The following is a 20,363-nucleotide window of genomic DNA, read 5'->3' as shown; positions in this document are numbered from 1 at the left end:
TATGTCTTTAAAAGGAGTATGGTTACAGTTTTGTCGTTAATACGAATGTAATGTGTTAAATTCAGGGGTTTTACTTGTAATGAGGTATTTGTACAGTGTGGTATTTCTACTTGTACTTTCACCAGTGGTACTATATGATACATATTTCTTTGCTTCAGTTTTTTTATTGATATTGATTCACAAATCTGTTGAGCTCCTGAAGTCTGCAGACGACACCACCCTGATTTGGCTCATCTCTGGTGGGAATGAGTCCACCTACAGTTTGAAATCATTCATCTCAACCCAAAAAGCAATCACTTCTCCAATACTGTATATAGGAAGAGATACAGAAAAGAAAGTAAAATAACTATATTGTCTTTCTATTCTTCTTTTAAGGCTACATTTTACACAGTATATTGCAGTGCTGAAGGTTTCTCACAGGGAAAATAAAGTTTGATCATTCATAACAAGCAGAGCCGGGGGCCTGGGAGGATCCATTTGCTGCCAGAATAAGGAGTCAATCAGCTCCTCAGTCGTGGATCATTAGATTTTTTATTTATGGAGACAGACTCTCAAACCTTTCCCAAATAAGGTAATGGTGTTTGGATTATATGAATCCAGGATCCAGAGACCGTTATCAGTTTCTCACTGGAAATCTTCACCTCTTATTTACTACATTTTTTGAGTTTTAGTTCCTTTTTTTGTTTGTTTTGGAAACACTATAGAACGATACTGTTATTCTGATGACCCGACATGATACCAGTATACTTTAAGTTTCTCAGATAAAGCTGAATAAAGTATTTGAAAACAGCCAGAAAAAACGTTTAGAATAAACAAATGATTCACAGTTCACATGTCCTCTTCCTGTCTGTCAGCCCCCAGCGGAGAGGAATTAGTAAAACCAACATCAGTGACAGTTCCCACAGTGTCACATCTCCTCCTCTGGCTGCTGTCTGCCTGATGGAGGCCGATAAATCTAAAGGCTGTTTAGAAAAACTGAAAAATAAGAAACAAGACTTAAAAACTATTAATTAATGTGACACAGAGGAAAGTAGGCACCAACATTGGCCCAAATTATTTAACTTTTTTTTTTTTTTTTTTTTTTTCCATAGTTAGTTAGGCTATTTGTTAGGCTATTTTAGGCTATTTGTTATATCACAGTATTCCAAGAAACAGCACTTCATAAAAAACGGAATTTCCCCTCAGGCATCAATAAATGATGTGTTCTTCTTAGCTAGGGCCAGTCCTTTTGATACAGGGGCACATACAAGTAGGGCCAAATATCTAAGTCTGAACAATAAGATATATATATATATATATGTGTGTGTATATATATATATATATATATATATATATAATTAAAAAATGTTGTATATATTTGATATAAAGGCATCAATCTGGTGAATTCTGAGAGCCATGTTATGATGGTAGAATATGCCTATTTCAACATCTTTGTGCTTTTTATGTGTGAAAAAGAATTCTCAGTACCATGAGCACCAAAGAAGACTGTAATTCATTCAGATTTACCAGTCCTTCAGAAACTTTCCACATGGATGAAGCCTGAGAGCTTGAAAGCTAATTCAACATCACAAAAAAGAAAAAGAAAAAAACTTGAAAACAACAGTATATAGAGATCTACACAGAGATGTGACTATGAGCATTTTTATTTGAGAATTATATCAATTTACCAAATTTTATATTAAACAAAGTAAATTATTTGAATGTCTTTCGGTGGCACTTTACATTTACACACATTTCCTTTATTAAATTCTGGTACAAACATGAAATTTTAATTAAGCAAAATGAAGATGCTTGGATGAAAACAGCTTTCTCTAAAGCTGATGATTAAAGTCTGCTTCATAAATAATAACTTAAAAAGGGTGATGCTGCTTGAGGATTTAATTTGTATTCATAACATTCACATGTTAAAGTACAACAAATGTTATTTATTTTGAAGGAAAAGTGCGTGTTTGTGACTAATACCAAGAAATATAACAAGCCATATGCTGAGAGAATTCCTTACATAATTATTTTATTAGATTTTCTGTTTTTTTTTTTTGTGCTTTTCTACAGTATAAAATGCAGGAAATGATAACTGCTGCAGGTCAAACTATCATGCTGAAATCTTTGTCGACAAACAATATGCGCATTTATTACATTAACATTCAATCACTGATGAAATTAAAGGCAACCTGCAGAAAATATGCAGAGTGGTTAAACTACAGGCCCATTTATATTTGCTTATAAATGTTGAGATTGCAAAAAAAAATGTAAATTGCTTGACCATATGACACATCTTCCTACTGGGACTGAACAGTGACTCACATTTTCCTGTTGGGACACTTAAATTTTCCATCAAGCAACACCACAAACACATTAACTCTCTCCACGTCCTCCATCACAAACCTTCTGCGACATACAAACAATCTGTCACATAAACCGCCCACAGAGCTGCAGGTCTGCGGCTGAGTATTTATCACTGATCTCAGGCTGTGTTGTGCTTCAGATGGACCCTCTCTGCCATCTGCCTGGTGCTGTACAGTGACACTCCCATCCCCAGTGTGGCCATCGTCATGGCGATGGGATCGATGAGACTGTTCTGTGGCTGCATGCGGACCTCGCCTGAGACCTGCCTCTGCAGACAGGACGGGCAGAAAGACGAACACAGACAGACAGACAGACAGGCAGACAGACACTCAGTAGTTACACACACACCAGTCTGATCAGAGAACAGTTGAAGCTGACGCCACATTAAAGCCACAATGTGTGTAATTTAATATGATTACGGCAGATTTTGAAGTATTTTGTTTTTTGAAATAGCCTATGTGATGATTCAGGTCCAATTTGGTGTTCAGTGGTTTGGATCTTGGGATGGAGGGTTTCTGAGGGTGTGCGCACCACTTTGGTCCAGACTTAAATATCCCACCTAATGAATGGATTACCATGAAATTTGAACAGACATCATCCTGAAACCCTGTGTCCTCATATGAGGGCATCACATGATGGGTTTACCTGACCGTTACACTTCATTCTACTTAGAATTCTACTTAGAATGAAGTATAAGTATAATACTTAACTTAATACTAAACCTGTTGTCCTTGTTTGTGGACATTTTTTTGTCCTCTAGTGGTAGTAGGAGCACAGTACACTAGTCCATGTAAAAACAAGATGACAGCCGTCTCTGCCAAGTCAATCTGCAGTCGATCCCAACTCAAAAGTGGACATTCCAAAGCCTGATCACATTTTATGCTTGAAACTTGTTTATTTATGATTAATGATAATAATGTTTGTAGTTTGATATGGCCACAAAGTTTAAGTTTTAATTAGGAAGTACTCATTTGAGGACATTGGAACTTAATTATTAATGACAATATTTAGTTTTCTATAGTTATCAGATTCTACTGATCCCAAATAGCTAGGAGAAAATAAAAATGCATACAAAACTCCAGGTCTCAGGAAGATACACATTTTTCCCTTCAGGATTCATTGTAATAACTTTGGTGACTTTCCATCTGGTGACATCATCAGGTCAAAAATGGAATTTTCCCAATACTTCATGACAAAATACCTGCAAAACTAATGACATTCCTATCAGCCTTGGCTGTTCTTTGTGTTTAGTTCTTATTAGCAAACGTTAGCATGCTAGCATAAAAAACAAAAATAGTGAACATGATAAAACATTATACCTGCTAAACATCAGTATGTTAGCATTGTCATAGCGAGGTTGTAAGCATGGCTGCAACCTCATCTCGTGAATAAAATCACACAAATTAAAAAAAAAATTGAAAATTGAATTTCCTCTTGAGGGACTAATAAAGGAGTGCTTTCTTTTTTCTTTCTAAATGTTGCCATTGTACATTTCTGCAAACCACACGTACATTACATTCATACGTTATTATGTAGTGGACATGTTGAAACTCTAAATATCAACAGTGCTGTGGTAAAAGTATGGTGGGGTTTAGGCACAAAAAAACACTTGGTTCTGTGGTAAGGAAAAGCTCGTTTGGGTTTTAAAGATAGCCTATCGTTTTGATGGCATAATGACGTCTGTAGAAACCATCGATGTCTCTGTAAAAACATGTGACTGGGCTGTAGCATGGTGGTGTTAGTATTTAGCTCAAAGCACTGCTGTGCATTAAGTGCAGCCTCACAGAGCTGGTAGAGTTGCTGTAGAGTCAGTCTGATTCATGCCGTAATTGGCACCAAAGTGAAAAATGTTAAAATTCTACACTTAGTGGCTTTAAATTGCCGAAAATTGTTATGATGTTTATGTGCCTTTCATGATCTTTCAACAAGCTTGTAAAGCTTTTAAAGCCTTTAAAGACCTATGCTCCCCAAATGGTGTATTTCCTCCACACAAGGCTGAATCTGAACAGATTATATAACGTAACCTCCTGAGATGAGCTGCACCAGCTCACTGTAAAATATTAATGTATTTATCCAACCTCAATATGAAACATTTCTATAAAAAAATGTATGAATACATCAAGTATTAACACAAAATACTTTCACTGAGTGGATTGATTTATTTGTGCTCTCTAGATTAGAATGACTTATAATATGACATATTTCTCTGTGTAAATAATTTTCCAGTTGTGGAGACCAGTCAAATAAAATATAAAGACAGAAATAATATTTCTGTGCTCCCACCTGGAGGAGATGGAAGTATCCCGGTGTCAGTCGCCCCAGTCTGATGATCATTTCTGCTGCTGAAGCTCCTCAGACCAAACAACAACCTCCTGCAGGGGAAGAAACTGTCTTCAATCCTTCAATAGTTATTATGTCTAACAATTAGTTCTTCATATCAGTTTTTCCCAAACATTTTGGTTTTCTGACCCCTTAGAACAAAGCTGTTTCTACATGTAACCTGCTGTCACAGCTGTGAGCGCTTCAACCAAAGAGTGAATTTCTACTCTCAGATTATTCTATATTGATACTTTTTATATATCTGAAGATTAAAACTATCCTGTATTTTGCTGAAGTAAAATCTGATAAAAAAAAAATATGGTAATTTTTCTTTCCCATTTATGATCTTGTGACCCCTGAGATTCATCTCAAGACCCTGTGGGAGTAACTCAACTAGGGTGTCTACAGGAATCAGACACTTAAATTTAATGCCTTTTAAGTCCTTTTCAAGATAATATTTAATCACAGATAATGAATATGAAGGTAAGTGTGTAGTCCAGCACAGAGCATAGACTGTGTAAATAGAGGAGGCAGGTTTTATGTAGGAATATGATTATTAGAGTGAGTTAAATGAATCTACATTTTTCCAACACGTAAGTATAAAGTAAAAGACATGATTAAGTTAGTGATAGCTTGAATCAGAAATGTGGACTTTCATGCAGAAGAGATTGACTTATTTTGACAAAAAGAAATACAAAGATGGATAAATGAGATTGTATTATTTTTTGCCACAATTTTTCAATGACTTTTAAGGCATAATATTCATATAATTAAATTTAAGACATTTTAACACTTAAGAACCTGCAGACACCCTTTACCTGACCCATGAAACCACTGGTCTTAAAAAAACATGTATATTTTTGGACATTTCACTGTCTATTTTATCTGCAAATAATCTGGAGTTAATTGAGCTACATCACAGAGAACTTTGTCTCTGGAAAAAAAAAGTTTTTCCAAATTTAACCTTTTCGCTCAGGCGATAAATGCAATTGTTATTCAAGAAATGTTATATTTTAACTTGCTTTTCATCACAAGTCATCTCTTTCATAAGAGATATTCTTTTTATAACTTCTGGAGTAATCAAACAGCCTTTCCACACATTGAGGTTGCATGTAGAATCTACTGTCACCAGAAAAATACCATGAAATACAATTTTTATCCCTTAGTGTTTAGTCATGTTAATGTTTATCACCTGTAAGTACAGACAGAGGCCAAATGAGTTATTTGTCACACAATTCTTAAACACAACAAAGTCATTACAGCTCCACTCAAGCAAAAGCTATCCCATTCTCACTGTTGAAACCTGAAATTTTTAAGTGCTTAAAAATCTAAAAAAAATATGTTATTTGTATGTATTTAGATGTCTTAAGAATGTAAATATAAAACTGAGTTAAATAGAAAATACTTTGAAGTCGTACCAAAAAACCAAAGAGCTTCTGAAACGCCACCAGTAAAACAAAGTCTGTCTCGAAGTTTGACGGTAATGGGTCCCCAGGGAGTTGACAAGCATCCATCAATGCTCACCCTCACCTTTAACGACAGCTGCAGCAGCTCAGCGTCCACAGACAGACAGACCGCATGTGAAGCCCCTCAGCAGCCTGAACAAACAGCAGCAGCCTGTCGTACTGAAGAGGCTCCTGTGTGTCCCCGCTCTTTTGTACAGTGTGACCGTGCCAGTCTGATGGGGCTCAACACACACTCACAAAGCTGCATGAAAAGCTTCAACCTGTCAGAGATGATTTGGTCATCCAGCCAGTGAAATGGGTGAGAGCAGTGAGAGAAGAAGAGGCTCTGTGCAGCATGTTGCATGCTTGAGGGAATATGTGTGTTAATGCACTGCAGTGACTTATGTAACTAAAAAACACCATAGAAAAAACCCTTTTCATAAACTGCCCTAAATGGACCTTCTGGGTGGCACAAACACAAAGTAACTTTTGACATGAGCTTTAACCTTTACTGGACATAATTACTTTTTATGTTAAAGTGATGTAGTGGTTGCTATTTTGAGATTACATAAGGTCTTAGTTTCCATGATGCCACATTGATTGTTGTCACTGTTCATGTTGCTCCACTTGTTATATAAACAAAGCATGTTGAAGAATTAATGCATAGAATGATCTGAATGTTGTGGAAAAAGACAGTTGACAAATCAAATTCTTTAACTTTGTAATGTTTTATTTAGTCAATATTTTTTTGAGTTTTAACCGCTGCACTGTGACTCAGACATACTGAAATAAGACGTTAGGCCACAAAGGCCTGTCAGTTCAATGTACCCTGTGTGTGTGTGTGTGTGTGTGTGTGTGTCTTTGTGTGTTTGTAAGCAGGATTGGAGATGGACTAGACTACAAGGTGCTGATTGTGCACATCAAGTGACCTCATGTCTGCCTTTGCTGCCAAAGTCAAATGAAAACACGTCAGTATCTACAGACTCTGGGAATGAATTAGAAGCTATTAGAAATACAGGATTCGTGATTACTACTTACTGTGCTGCAATGTTTATTTTGTTTTGAGTGTACATCAAAGTCTATAAGATTAAATAAAGGTACAAAAACAATGAAAGACTGGTATTTAACATCAGTCTTTAAACGATACAGTGCTGAAGTAGTTTGAGTCCTGTGTTGTGGTTCACACTTCCTCCTGACCTACAGCCTTGATGGGAGCTCTGGCCAGCCTTAGTTTCACTCCTGCAGGGCCTGAAGCACCTGTTCTCTCTACAGACATCACCTGCCCGATGAAATGCTGAAACACAAAGTAAAACACCAGCATGTGTAATTCATCAGTGAGTATGTCTCCTTGTTGTTCTGCACAGCTCTGCATCACCAGCTGGTGAGTTAAGACCTTGTAGATACATTAGAAATAATGTCACTTCCAGCTTTAAGAGGATTTAAAGGAACAGTTCACCCCCAAATCAAAAATACATATTTTTCCTCTTAGCTGTGGTGCTATTTATCAGTCTAGACTGTTTTGGTGTGAGTTGCAGTGTGTTGGAGATATCAGCCGTACAGATGTCTGCCTTCTCTCCAATATCATGGAACTAGATGGCACTCAGCATGTGGTGCTCAAAGTGCCAAAAAAATACATTTGAAAGCCTAAAAGTAATGTCTCTTTTTAGAAATCATGACCTGGTTACTCAAGATAGTCCACAGACCTTGTTGTGAGCAGTTTCATGTAGGAAATATTTTCTTTCTATCAAACTACACCCACAGCTTTGTGCACCACAAGCCGAGTGCCATCTCGTCCCATTAAGGCAGACATGTCTATGGCTGATATCACCAAGACTTGGAAACTCACACCAAAACAATTTAGAGTGAAAGTAGCACTACAGGTAGGAGGAAAAAATAGGCTATGTATTTTTTGATTTTGGGGTGAACTGTCCTTTTAAGTTGGAAAAGTACATTTTTCACAGCCTCAGCACACAAAATTAACATATTACCAATACTTACTTCCCCAATGATGATTACTTCTTCAATGATTACTTCCCCCAAGTGTTGAGATTTCTGGCTCTTTTGTGAACCAGACACAACAAAGTTCCCCAAATTACACTGCAACTCATTTTGATGAAGTGGATGTACTGCCTAAGATATTTTTGCAATTCCTCCTTTCTGCCAGTAGAGGTCAGTAAAAGTCTGATTACTTCTTGGCAGGAAAAAAGAGATCGAACTAACTTGCTCAATATACTGCTGGTTTTATCTCCTATAGCCAAAATGACCAACAGTGTCTTAACATATCAATGTTGAGTGTCAGAGAGAGACCTTTTTAGGAAGAACTGCAGCATCTTCATGCTTTGGTTTGGGTCTGGATGATTCAGTGTATTTCTCCCTCTGTGCTTTCACTTCCTATGCAAAAAAAGAGGCAGACAAACATAAATTCATTCTTCTTTAAAGTGATTCTTTGGAACAGCAGTAATGACTTGAGGTTGTAACTGCAAATGCTTAACATAAACCTTCAGGATCTCATGATTTGAAGTCCTGGAAATGTAACTGTCCCATGACTTGGCTGTGAGCTCCTGCTGCTTCCAGCGAGACTTTATCTGCAACACAAAGGCAAATAAGCCTAAGTCAGAGAGCAAATTATGAAAACAAGATGTCTGCTGTGTCTATATGGAGTCCCAGAGACAAATTACTCTCAGTGACAATATCTAGCAATGTAAATTTACTAGAAAGCAACAAAAATGCTTAGAAGCTTATGCAAAAATACCCTAATGTGCAAGATTTTTTCCAATCAAGTTTGTGCTGTAGTTCATGAAAACAAAAAGGATTCCTGAAAACACAGCATATTGCCCACAGCCAAACACATCTTCAGCTGACTTTCACACACTTTGTTTGGGTTGTTTAGTCTTTGTGATCACTGAATTAAACCCTCTGCACCTCTGTGTACATGAGATCCTCCTTGTCGATGTCATCCTTCTCCAGCTGCTCCAGAATGCTGTTTTGTTCTGCTACAACCCTGCTTGCCATATCCTCTGAGACCTTATGGATCGTACTCAGGGCCTCCTCATCAGGGGTGATCGGCCTCACACCTTCCAGACTCAGCTCCCTGCTGATCTCTTCCCAAACCTCACTGACCTACAGACAGAAACTTCAATGCGTATTGTGTTTTGTATTAAAATTACCCTTTAACATGTTTGGAGGGGATATGTTGATAATTTTATAATTTAAATAAACAACAAAGAACATTTTGTTACATATTTGGCTCTGTGCCACTGACACTATCTCTATTTGACTCATTTTACTTCTTAAAGTAACACATACACTACTTTTTTAGCTCTGCTGTCAAAACTTAAAGCTCATAGTTAGAGAAGTTAAATGTGATTACAGTATCTTATCTATCAAATTATTCTGATGGTGTAAAAATCCTGATGGAAACTGGTACTAGTACAACAGATTTCATATCTAGCACAGGCATTTTCTTTGCTTAATAGACTGTGGTTCTACCTTGAAGTCCAGATATCTCCTGATGATGCTCAAGGTCACATAATCTTTTCCTGACAATCCAGGAAGGCCTTGAAATCCTGCCAAAGTGACATATAGTTATTTTTTACAGCATAGTTTTGCAAGAGAATTATTTTTCTCTTCCTGAGTAAAGCTTTCATAAGTGCAAGTGTGAATGAATCCATTGGTTTTAATATTTCAACATGCTACTGTATATCTTCTCTGTGTTTATTGGGGTTATTGTGATTGGTCTCTAACGTTTTTTTGCTGCTCTCTTGGCCAGGTCTCCCTTGATGAAGAGACTGCTGAGCTCAGCAGGACTTACCTGGTAAAAAATAACTTACATAAAATAAATTTTAAAAAGTTCAGCATATATCGCTTTTTGAAAATGTACTATAGCCTAATGCTAATTTTGACTAGCCTCGACTGTCATACTTTCCTGTTTATATCATTATTGTATTTTGCACTATAGTACTTCATAACTTAATAGATAATGAATCATATATTGACCTGCATGTCAAAACCACATCCACAGAGTATGAAAAGATTGCTCAAGACATTTTAGCCAAAATTAGGCTGTAAATGGTATAACAGCAAAAGCTTTGTACATCTACCACACATCCAAGACTATATAATAAAAACAGCATTATCTACATATTAACAGATGTATTGTTTGAATACGTGACACTGTATTTACTGGTGTATTTACTCTTAAAATCTGCTTTACCAAGTTTGCAGAAGATGAGGTAAATCTTTGACCGCAGGTTTTCTGAAAGCTCCAGCACTGCTGCACTCGGTGTTGTTGCAGGAAATGATAGCTGAGTGTCCTCCTGCTGGTAATGGCTGAGGATCAGCCTCTGGGAATCTCAAGGTCAAAAGTAAAAAAGCATATAAGAGAAAAAGACATATGAATATCAGTTTTATTGTGAAAAAACTAAACAGTGTCACTGTAACTTTTAGAAACTTTGAGGTTTTATCAAACAGGATAAAACAGTGAAGAAAAAAATGTGCTAATTTTGTCTTACTACTATTAGCAGATCCTTTGGTTGGTGTGTGTTGGGCCCCTAACTGACAGTATTACACACTTTGTCCTTCACTTTCTACAGTGTTGCAAGAAGAGAAACCACCTGACATCCTTAAAACCGTTCAGCGAATGGCTGATGCCTGCTGATCAGTTTGACAAACCAAAACCTACCTGAAACATCCCAGCCTCACTGCTCTGCAAACTGCCACATAGTGTTTAAACTCAATTCCTGTCACTGCCTCCACCTTCATCAGTCAGCCTGACCCATGGCTGTTACCTTGTCACATTGTCAGTCACCTTACCTGATCCATAACTTAGACTCCCTTTTTACTTTTTCTTTTTAAAAACAGAATGACGAAGTTAGGGAATGAGAGGAAAGTTAAGGACTGATATTTACTCACAGTCACACCTGTTGGTCTCATGTTCAGACAATCACTGTGATGATGTGACGGATAAGTGACTGCCATATTTTATAGATGTAAACACGTTTATGTACTTCCTCAAAGTCTTGTCATTGATCATTGTTGTTTAAAGTCTAGCTTCAGACTGACCTGCGATCCCTCCGTGTCTGGTTCGGCTGACTTTCAGCTTCTCCTCCTCGTCCCTCCACAGCTGCAGCAGGAGTCTGGGAGCCGTCTGACCGCCAGCGTCCCTCCAGCTCAGGATGTGAGACAGAGTGTTCGGGTTTTCACATAACTCCAGCAGGGTGGCAAGGACAATGCAGTGTATGCATCTGGGGCTTGACTGTTTGAGAGAGGGATGCTCAAAGTATTCATTATCAGTGCTTTACATTTAAGTGCATGTGAACACACAAATAGAATAACAACAGGGGAAGTCAATCAGCTACTTACCCTGAGTAAATCCAACACAAGAGACGCCCCACCTTTAGCCAAAAAATAATCTTCTGTGGTGTAGCAGCCCACAATACAAGACCTGATGGGACACAAACTTAAATCAGCTGTGGGGAATCAGTCAGTAAGTTTGTTCACCAAATTCTTTTTGGGCTGAAAAAGTGTAAAGTGTAGAAAGGTATAAAAGGTGTCATGATGACATAAATGATAGAGGTCAAGAGATCAAGAGGTTCTTAATGTAATATTAGAGTAAGAGCTTCATATGTTCTTTACTTTAATTTGGTTAATTGAGGGTGAAGTTAATTATGATACAAGTTTCTCTAGATAAAAGGAAAACTTCACCCACAAAATGACCATTTATATATCAATTCCTCACCACGTGTTACATTGAATTTATGGAAAAAGTTTGCTTTTTCACAGGCCTCCACAGTGAACGAAGAATCCAAAAAGGTGAACATTCTTGATGAATTGAAATAAACAGGGTATGTATTTCAACTCGTGCAGTTTTCTTCATGAATTCAAGGTAACACTCGATGGGTTTTTGATATACAAATGATAATTTTGTGGATAAAGTATTTCTGTAAATTCAAGTTAAAAAAAAAAACAAAAAAACAAAACAAAACATCATTCATCCCCCTCTTAAATAAATTGCACTTCTGTTTGAAAAATAAAAATGAAGATAAGAAAAAACACCAAAGACATGATCTCTGTGTCCTCAACAATAATTACATGCCTGAATGTGACCAAGACTCGTTATGGATTAGATTAAAATCTGATTCCTGAAAACATGAGGACACAAGGCCAGTGTAACAGCCAATTAATACATCAATCAGTCAAAGGATGCTGAGATTTTGCTGAACTGACCGCACACAGTCCACTGTGGAGAGGATGAGCTTGTTGTGTCCCAGACCATTGTAGAAATTGTTGCAGCCTTTCCTCAGGAAGTGAACTGCCATCTCAACTCCCTCTGATCCAAACAGCTCCTGTGGAACAACACAACAGGACTGTCAGCACGGCGATATTGTACAAAACTTTAACTGAAAATGTAATGTTGTGATTCAAGCATCATATTATTTAGTATTTAAAACTGCAAGAAAATGGAATAACAGTATGTAATAATAATTTTTAAAAACTCTGGTTTTCACTTGAAACGCTAAAGCAAAAACATATCATTTATGAATGTGTTTCTATGTTTTGTGTTTAGAATTTGAAACTGTCTTTCTTTGGCACTGATCTTAACAGGTATTGTTTTATTTCTTAATGGACAAAAACTTGTCCATCTTTCAAACTAATCTGAAAGATGCTACGATCACATAAAAGTCATATAGAGGCTTTAAGTTAAACTTCTTGGCTGTCCACAGTGACTTCTGTAATTGAACAGGATGTAACAAAGTGTTTTTATCAGGGTCATCAGCTCAGTCTTACTTTTCTATGCATGTCACTCTCACACAGCGCTGAAAGTATCAGTTGAATATCTGACTTTATCTCCAGGGTGACTTCATCCTCCTCATCAGGACTTGCTTCCATCTGCATCAAAATCCCTGAGAAAATAAACCACATGTCTGTACTGACCATGTTTATTAATAAAAATGTTTCTGCTGATGTTGTGCAAGTTTTAATTAAATTTACCCAAGAGCTGGTTGATAACTCCTTGATCACAAAGGTCCTCATTGACTAAGTCTTCACCTGAAGACGTCACAGATCTCAGCACTCTGATACAATGTCGCATCTGAGCCTTCTTACTGCCTCTTCCCCCTGAACTGTGACTCTGACCAAAGAAAGGATCTGGAGGAAAGATGATAAGTATCCTGTTGTTTCTGGAGGACTGTAACAACACAACAATTTATCATAGTTTCTTCTTTTGAAAACCTGTTAAATAATTAATTCTAACTATGTTACATTTTTGTTTTTAGCTGATCCACATTATCTAAGGGTGAGTGTGTAGGGACTCAGTGTTTTGTTCAAGGCACTCTGACAGGTCCCATGGATGTTGGTGTTTGACCTCTGACCTTTCATACAGGACTGGCTCTCCGAAGCCTCTTGTTTGTCTCTCTCCATGTTTCGCAGCATCCTTACCTTGTGCAACACACCAGTCCAGCAGAAGCAGCAGACAGGAGTTTCCCTGACAAGTTATATAGTCATCCAACATGAGCGGAGCGATGGTGGAGAGTGTGGCTAGCGCCTGCAGCTGGAGCTCCTCCTGCTGGACGGGGGACCACTGACGTGAAGCTGAGCGCCGCTCAGATGAGGATGCAGGCGGACTCACAAGCGTCAGAAGAGCAGGCATAACTCTTTCCTCCTTATACAGCTAGGAGAAGAAAACATGGAGGGTGTCACATTTAGACTCTTCGTGACAATTACTCAAACAATATGAACTGAGTGTGCGAATGACCTGCAGGGCAGCTGAGTCCTTTGACATTATAACCAACAGATTCAACAGCAGCTTCTTCATTTGAAAATCTTCGTTATTGTAGGTAAGCTTGAGGTTGCGGACCAGGGGGTTCTGACTTTTCACTGCAACATAAATGAAGCATTTTGTTGTCACGAATACTGATAAATAACTCAAATTTAAAAATGAAACAGTGATGTACAAGGAAAGAGTGGCCTCACGCTCTGGAAAGGTGACCAAAGCTACGAGCTGTTTGGCAAATAAACTCTCCTGAAAATTAGAAACACACGTCAAGCAAACATTGTGGAACAAGTGGTACATTTTGCAAACCTTCTAAATATAGCAGTTATGAGTCTTAAAGAGCAGCAGCATTGTGTTTCCATTATACAGTTACCTATCCTGCACTCACATTAATCAGAGAGTTGAGATTTTCAGTGATGAGAGTTGTGATCACGAGCAGATCATTTCTGAGTTGGAGGTCAGAATGTCGGAAACCGCTAATCAGCTGGTGAATAAATGCTTCTTTTAGAGATCTAATGAGCAAAGAAAGAGAACGTAATAAATTAAACGTAATCTATTTGTACAGAATGAGAGCACAAAAGTATTCAAATTTTTAGAGAATGGAAGATTATTAATTCTTGACTCATATATGTTCCTATAAGGAGATTTAAATTTTAGGATTCTATCAATTTAAGGATTTGTCTTCCTCAAAGAAATGAAAAGTCATCAATGAAGTCAACTCTACAAGCACACGCTGTCCTCATCAGGCACCTTTGAAAACATGTTAAAGCCACAGGGGACACCTACATGACACACTCGATGCTGCTGAGCTGAGCAGTGGCCTCCTTGCTGCCTTTCTCCAGTAGGTTCCAGAGGATTTCGGAGGAGTAGAACAGGACCTGACCGGATGGGTCGGGCTCGTTCATGTGGAGGCAGATCATCTCTGCTCCACGTGCATTCAGTATTAATGCACAGTTCATATCTGTGTTTGTAAAATGATATGCAATTAATGTGACCGATGATAAAACGATCCATTGACCTGCTGACATTGACACAAGGACACTTAAAAATCACTGTTTTGATTGTTTGTCTGATTATTTGGTCATTAGATGATTTATGTTCTTGAGAGCTGGCTACTTTATCTAATGAAGGACATTGGACTGACATGTCTGACAGATCCCCTCCTACCTCCGTGGATCCAGATTAAAATCAGTTACTGACCAGAAGAGCTGGAGAGGATCTGAAGTGTCTGCAGCAGCTGCAGCTTGATGGCGGGCTGGTTCTCCAGAGCGGCCATGGAGAGGACCAACGTCTGAGCCAGGTCACTGCGCTCCAGCAGCTGTAGCCTGTAGCCTGGAGAAGTTGGCTGGAGCCCTGCAGAAACACATTTATAAAATAAATAAATAAATAACAGGTGTGAGCTACAAGAAACAAACTCAAGAGAAGACAAGATAAAAAATAATAAAACAGAAAGAAGAAGAAAAAAATACATTCTTGTTTAAAAGTGCCTCTTAATTGAAAATCGGAAATCAGGGAAACAACAACACCAATGACAAAAAGTGATACATTGATAAAACAGAAAGGAAAACTCAGTTAAGAAGAAAATTAGGACACAGGAAAGGTAGTATAGCAGTTTTAGTAGAAAAAAATGAAATGAAAAAAAAAACAGATTAAAAAGAACATCAAATTTAGAGCCTGACATTTCTGGAAGCAGTGCAGTTAAAAATGTAATGAAAATATACAAACAACTGTGTCAGTCATGGACAATGTTGTTTGAGGAAGAGCTGTTATTGATCCCCAGAGGGGAAATCCAGGTTGAACAATTTCACACACAAAACACTGGCTGCTGGTACAGTAAAGAACTAATTTCAAGTATTACTATTTGTTTCCAAGATCCTAAATGGTATGGCTCCTAAATATATTTCCCACTTGCTCACTACTCAACCAGATCCCCAAGATGTTCAAGCATGTGTCCCCTGAATGTACTTAGAATTAAAAGTAAATCAGGTGAAGCTGCATTTGGTCCCTGTGGTGCTTTTCTCTGGAACAAACTGCCGGATAAGCTGAGATCTTCTGCTTCTGTATCTTCTTTTAAAAGCAGTCTCAGAACACTGCTTATCTCTCAGTCTTTTGGTAGTTAGTGTCTGTACTGTAGTCCATTTGTAAGTGCTAACTGTATTCTATGTATTATGTATTATCGTGTAGATTGTAAGGCTTGCTGAAAGGTTATCTTATTTACATATATGTTTTTCATCTCATTTGTTTAATGTTCTCTATGTTTTACTGTAAAGCACATTGAGTTTACCTGTGTATGACATGTGTTGTACAAATAAAACTGAAATGACTTGACAACTGTATTCGGCAGGATTAATTAGTCAAAGAAAGAAAGAAAGAGAAAGAAAGAATGAAAGAAAGAAAAGAGAAACAAACACAAAGAAAAGACAAAAATAGAAAAACAGACAAAAAGAAACAAAGGCACAAGCATGCCACCACAAAAGCCATGAGAAAACCTCACTCAGTGAAAGTCTAGAAAATTGGTTGTCAGAGTGGAAAGTCCGAGGCTTTGGCTTGATGAAACCGGCCATACCCTCAAGCAGCTGTTTAGGAGCCACACAGCTGTAGAATGAGCTCACACACTGAACTATGTGCTGTCTCACTTCAGCATCTGACATCCTCATCAGACAGCCTGCCAACAGAAACACATCTGTCAGAATCACTCGTCATCATCACTCCTGTCTTGAGAAATTGATGTCTTCTTTAAAGAACAAAATTAGTATATAACAATGTAATAAAAATAAAGAAACCTAGGTAAAACTACATAAGGGATTGTTATGGCTTGCATAAATAGGTTTGGTCACTGTATTTCAAGTCCCACAAGCATGTGAATGCACCAAAAAACAAAACTAAACAAAACAAAAAACCCCAATGATAATGTACCTATGACACAAAATGCTGAGTAATCTCAGAAACCATCAACTAACGATGATAAAGCCTTTAGGGGCAACAGCCAATATTTGCCAATTATTAGAGCCAATATTACTGGGAGATCCGGTGTAGTCAGCAAATATCTGGGCCAGGACTTCCTCCTCTGTGCACCCTTTATTTTGGCCAATCTCTATTAACAGATATCTGCTTATGAACACAATTAAATATATTAAAAAAAAAGCTAATGTAAAGCTAACTTGTTGGCAGGTAATGGCCGATGGGTTCTGAGATTGCATTTCGGCCAATGTGTTCTGCCTCCTCACAAAGACTGTTGCACAAATGAGACCGGTCAGTACCACTTGGACTACAAACAGAAATCAGAATGTTTCTGATATCAAAATCTTGTCCTGTTCCTTACAGATTCTGCATACATACACAGATACTTGTTTATAGAGTTTAGGTGCTGAGTGCCACAGACAGGGTAGTTAAGTCGTTTAGTATTGAGAAAACGAATGCATTGCTTTTGTTTCTTTGTGGGATTGTTTGACAGTAAGAAAAAATATAATAATGCCAGCCTTTCCCTTTAAATTTCATGTCTTCATCTTTATTTTCATAACATTAGCAAAGGATGGAAATAACTGGCTGCTAAAAGGGGAAAAAACATCCACAAGCCTATGGAGTGTTAATGAAAATTGTAAATTGTAATTTGATGTAAAACTGTGAAATAATAAGTGATTTGTGTACCCAGGTTAGAGAGGAACTCTATGACATCCTGAGTGTAGTTCTGCTCATCAGATACTTTCTCCTTCAGGAAGGGAAGCCTGAGAAAAGCAACAGGTGATGTCACAATAAAAGTACAACAGTCTTTTCCATGTATGAAATATTTGGGTTTCTTACCTACAAATTTGAAGTGCCTCACACAAAATGGGCACATATTCAGGGTGATCAGTCACTTTCTCAGCACAGATGTTGAGTATTTTGCCAATGCCTGACAGCTCCTTCAAAAGCTTGAAATAATTTAAGAAGTACTAATATTTTGGTGAGGCCTATGTGGAGATAAATCCCAGTGAGGGAGGGTAAGCGATGCAGGAAAGAGTCATCACAATAACTGGGGCTATTTTTGAACAGGGAAAATGCTGACAGACACAGCGATACAGACAAATTAGAGCCTTGGGAATGACGTTTGGCTCTGTGTTCCAGTTGCATGAGAGCAAATCTAGTTCCATCGCTGTACCAGGGACAGTAATGAGGAAAATTTGACAATCTGCTGCAGTGTGTGACACATGAGAGAAATTTATTTTGGAAAAGAGAGACACTTTCTGGAAAGAGAAGCCTGCGCTATGAGAAGTGTACGTCAAAAGACTGAATCCAGAAAAAGGATACAAAGCCAATCTGGCTTCTCTTCAGTAGTTTCTTCAGCACAAAAAGATGCCTCTCCTTCAAGTTAGCCTTTAGTACAAACAGAATGTACAGTTTAATTATCTCAAAAATTTTTAAAAAATGTACGATGACACTAAAGTTTAACTTACTGTCAAAGGATCTTCAAGAAGATGAATCACCTTACTGAGGTCAAGACTTTTAACATTGATCTGTCGAGAAATTACAGTTTAGGTCGAACTTGACACTGTCTGTCTTCTTTACTGACAGACAAAATCAAATTTGTCACAAAAAATGTCATTTTATAAATGTATTGTGCCTATTCTGAAGATGTGACAAAGCATTTTGCATTAAAATATGCAAACATCTCATGTAATATTTGGTTGCATGTCCTCTAGTCCTTTTTCAGTTATTTGGCAAGCTACAACATTAAAATGCCTCTTAAACATTTATTTTATAGAAAAACATTTATGAATATGTTGCTAGGGGCGGCACGGTGGTGTGGTGGTAAGCACTGTCGCCTCACAGCAAGAGGGTTGCCGGTTCGATCCCGGGTGTGGGAGCCCTTCTGTGCGGAGTTTGCCCGTGTCAGCGTGGGTTCTCTCCGGGCACTCCGGCTTCCTCCCACAGTCCAAAAACATGCAGATTGGGGACTAGGTTAATTGATAACTCTAAATTGTCCATAGGTGTAAGTGTGAGCGTGAGTGGTTATCTGTCTCTATGTGTCAGTCTGGCGACCTGTCCAGGGTGTACCCTGCCTCTCGCCCAATGTCAGCTGGGATAGGCTCCAGCCCCCCCCTTGACCCTCAAGAGGATAAGGCGGTTAGAAGATGAATGAATGAATGAATATGTTGCTAGGTTTTATCATCCCTTCTTGTTTGCTACTTTAAATAAAAAAAGAAGTAGTATTATACACATGTATGTATGTATATATATATATATATATATATATATATATATATATATATATATGTATATATATATATAAAATCAGGAAGTCACATTGGGATCAAGATCTCATTTACAAGTAAGACCTGAGTACAAAGTGAAATAAATAAATAAGGTGATAATGGTAATGGGGATAACATAGATATATGTAATAAAATAGCAAGAATAAAATACACATTCTAAATATCCTTGGTGTAGCTTTAAAAAGGCATAAAATACAGGCATATTAAATAAAACTATATGCAGATATGTAAAAATATATATTTACGAAGACAACTTCATGACATTATAATTTATAATGTTATTTACAATTATAAATTAATGCATTCTGAAATATCATTTGCAAAGGCATAAAATGATAAAAACTCAAGCATACAATGTCAGACAGTTACACCTAAAATCAATGGAACCTATAACCAATTTTTCAAATTGCCTTATTGATATCATTGTATCAAGTTTCAGTCTACTCTTTAAATATCATGTTATTGTTGTTTTATCGTTGTTTTGGTTTTTATCTGCTGTCTTTTTTTCAATAAGCACTTTAAAACTTTTGTCATTGTTCAGAAAAGTGCTCTATAAATAGTTATAATATAGTGTAACAACGACAGAGCCCATGTTGGCTGCATAGTAAATAGTTACCTTTGTTACATTTTTCTTGATACATTTATTTAAGTAAGATTTTGAATGAAAGAGTTTCAATGTAATAGAGTATTTTCAAACTGTGATATTGCTATATTTACTCAAAACTGCACCTACCTCTGCCTCTGTAAACTGATTAATTTTAACAGAGAACAAGAGGAGACACTTCAGCAGTATAATACGCTATGTTAACCCTACAAAGACAGACTGTTTACCTCCTGTGAACGCTGGTTCTTATCCGATGCATGAATGTCAGGTTTTCTTCTGTGCACAACTTTTCTTGAATCCATGTCCAAATGTTGAGAAACTTCTCGCTTCAACGTCTTACTTTAAAAAAATGTCGGTTATTATGAATTTTGCCTCATGAGCTGTGGCTCCAGTTGGGTTAACCGTAAGTCCAGAATCTGTTATTAACATAAATAATAGGTCCAACTTTACTTTCTAACGTCGGTGTTTGTTTGCCAATAACAGCTCGAGTTGTTTAACGTTATAGCGACGAAACTCCGAGAAAAATCTGCACAAACTCTCCGTTTCGGCTCCTTTTGACGTCGCACCGAGTGTAACGGCGTATAATGTTACTACTGTTGCCATAGTTACCGCGTAGTACGGCGAGC

General features: G+C 37.5%; 1 protein-coding gene and 1 long non-coding RNA gene across 5 annotated transcripts; both read right to left on the bottom strand.

Moving 5' to 3' along the window:
* Positions 1–1,641: 1,641 nt before the first annotated feature.
* On the bottom strand, positions 1,642–6,441 carry LOC144467394 (uncharacterized). The gene is made up of 3 exons (XR_013493624.1): positions 6,196–6,441; positions 4,630–4,718; positions 1,642–2,614 (listed from the first exon to the last, which is right to left on the bottom strand). It is a non-coding gene; the product is annotated as an uncharacterized LOC144467394 (long non-coding RNA).
* A 378-nt stretch (positions 6,442–6,819) lies between these two features.
* cfap69 (cilia and flagella associated protein 69) lies at positions 6,820–20,281 on the bottom strand. 4 transcript variants are annotated; one of them, XM_078175839.1, is made up of 23 exons: positions 19,965–20,281; positions 18,315–18,374; positions 18,169–18,234; positions 17,683–17,792; positions 17,530–17,606; positions 16,376–16,546; positions 15,082–15,234; positions 14,668–14,842; positions 14,270–14,393; positions 14,082–14,130; positions 13,864–13,985; positions 13,548–13,779; positions 13,101–13,256; positions 12,897–13,012; positions 12,336–12,454; positions 11,472–11,553; positions 11,172–11,364; positions 10,324–10,461; positions 9,600–9,676; positions 9,033–9,230; positions 8,609–8,695; positions 8,418–8,501; positions 6,820–7,404 (listed from the first exon to the last, which is right to left on the bottom strand). In XM_078175839.1, exons 1-23 carry the CDS (start codon positions 20,037–20,039, stop codon positions 7,291–7,293), a joined length of 2,778 nt encoding a protein of 925 aa, XP_078031965.1. In that variant the 5' UTR covers positions 20,040–20,281; the 3' UTR covers positions 6,820–7,290. The 4 variants fall into 4 exon arrangements, with proteins under 4 accessions (XP_078031965.1, XP_033493274.1, XP_078031962.1 ...); XM_033637383.2 differs by having other exon boundaries at positions 16,448–16,546; XM_078175836.1 differs by having other exon boundaries at positions 13,864–14,130.
* Between the last annotated feature and the right edge of the window lie 82 nt (positions 20,282–20,363).

Source organism: Epinephelus lanceolatus, chromosome 16 (genome assembly GCF_041903045.1).
Source record: "Epinephelus lanceolatus isolate andai-2023 chromosome 16, ASM4190304v1, whole genome shotgun sequence".
Classification (NCBI taxonomy): domain Eukaryota; kingdom Metazoa; phylum Chordata; class Actinopteri; order Perciformes; family Serranidae; genus Epinephelus; species Epinephelus lanceolatus.
This window is presented reverse-complemented; position numbering and strand designations above follow the sequence as displayed.

Coding starts and splice junctions, on each gene's coding strand:
- cfap69 (XM_078175836.1), bottom strand. CDS start 20,039: ATGGATTCAAGAAAAGTTGTGCACAGAAGAAAACCTGACATTCATGCA. Junction 14,394..14,667: donor AGCAGCATCGAGTGTGTCAT/GTAGGTGTCCCC, acceptor TTTGCTCATTAG/ATCTCTAAAAGAAGCATTTA. Junction 10,462..11,171: donor CAGACACGGAGGGATCGCAG/GTCAGTCTGAAG, acceptor TTTGACCTTGAG/ATTCCCAGAGGCTGATCCTC.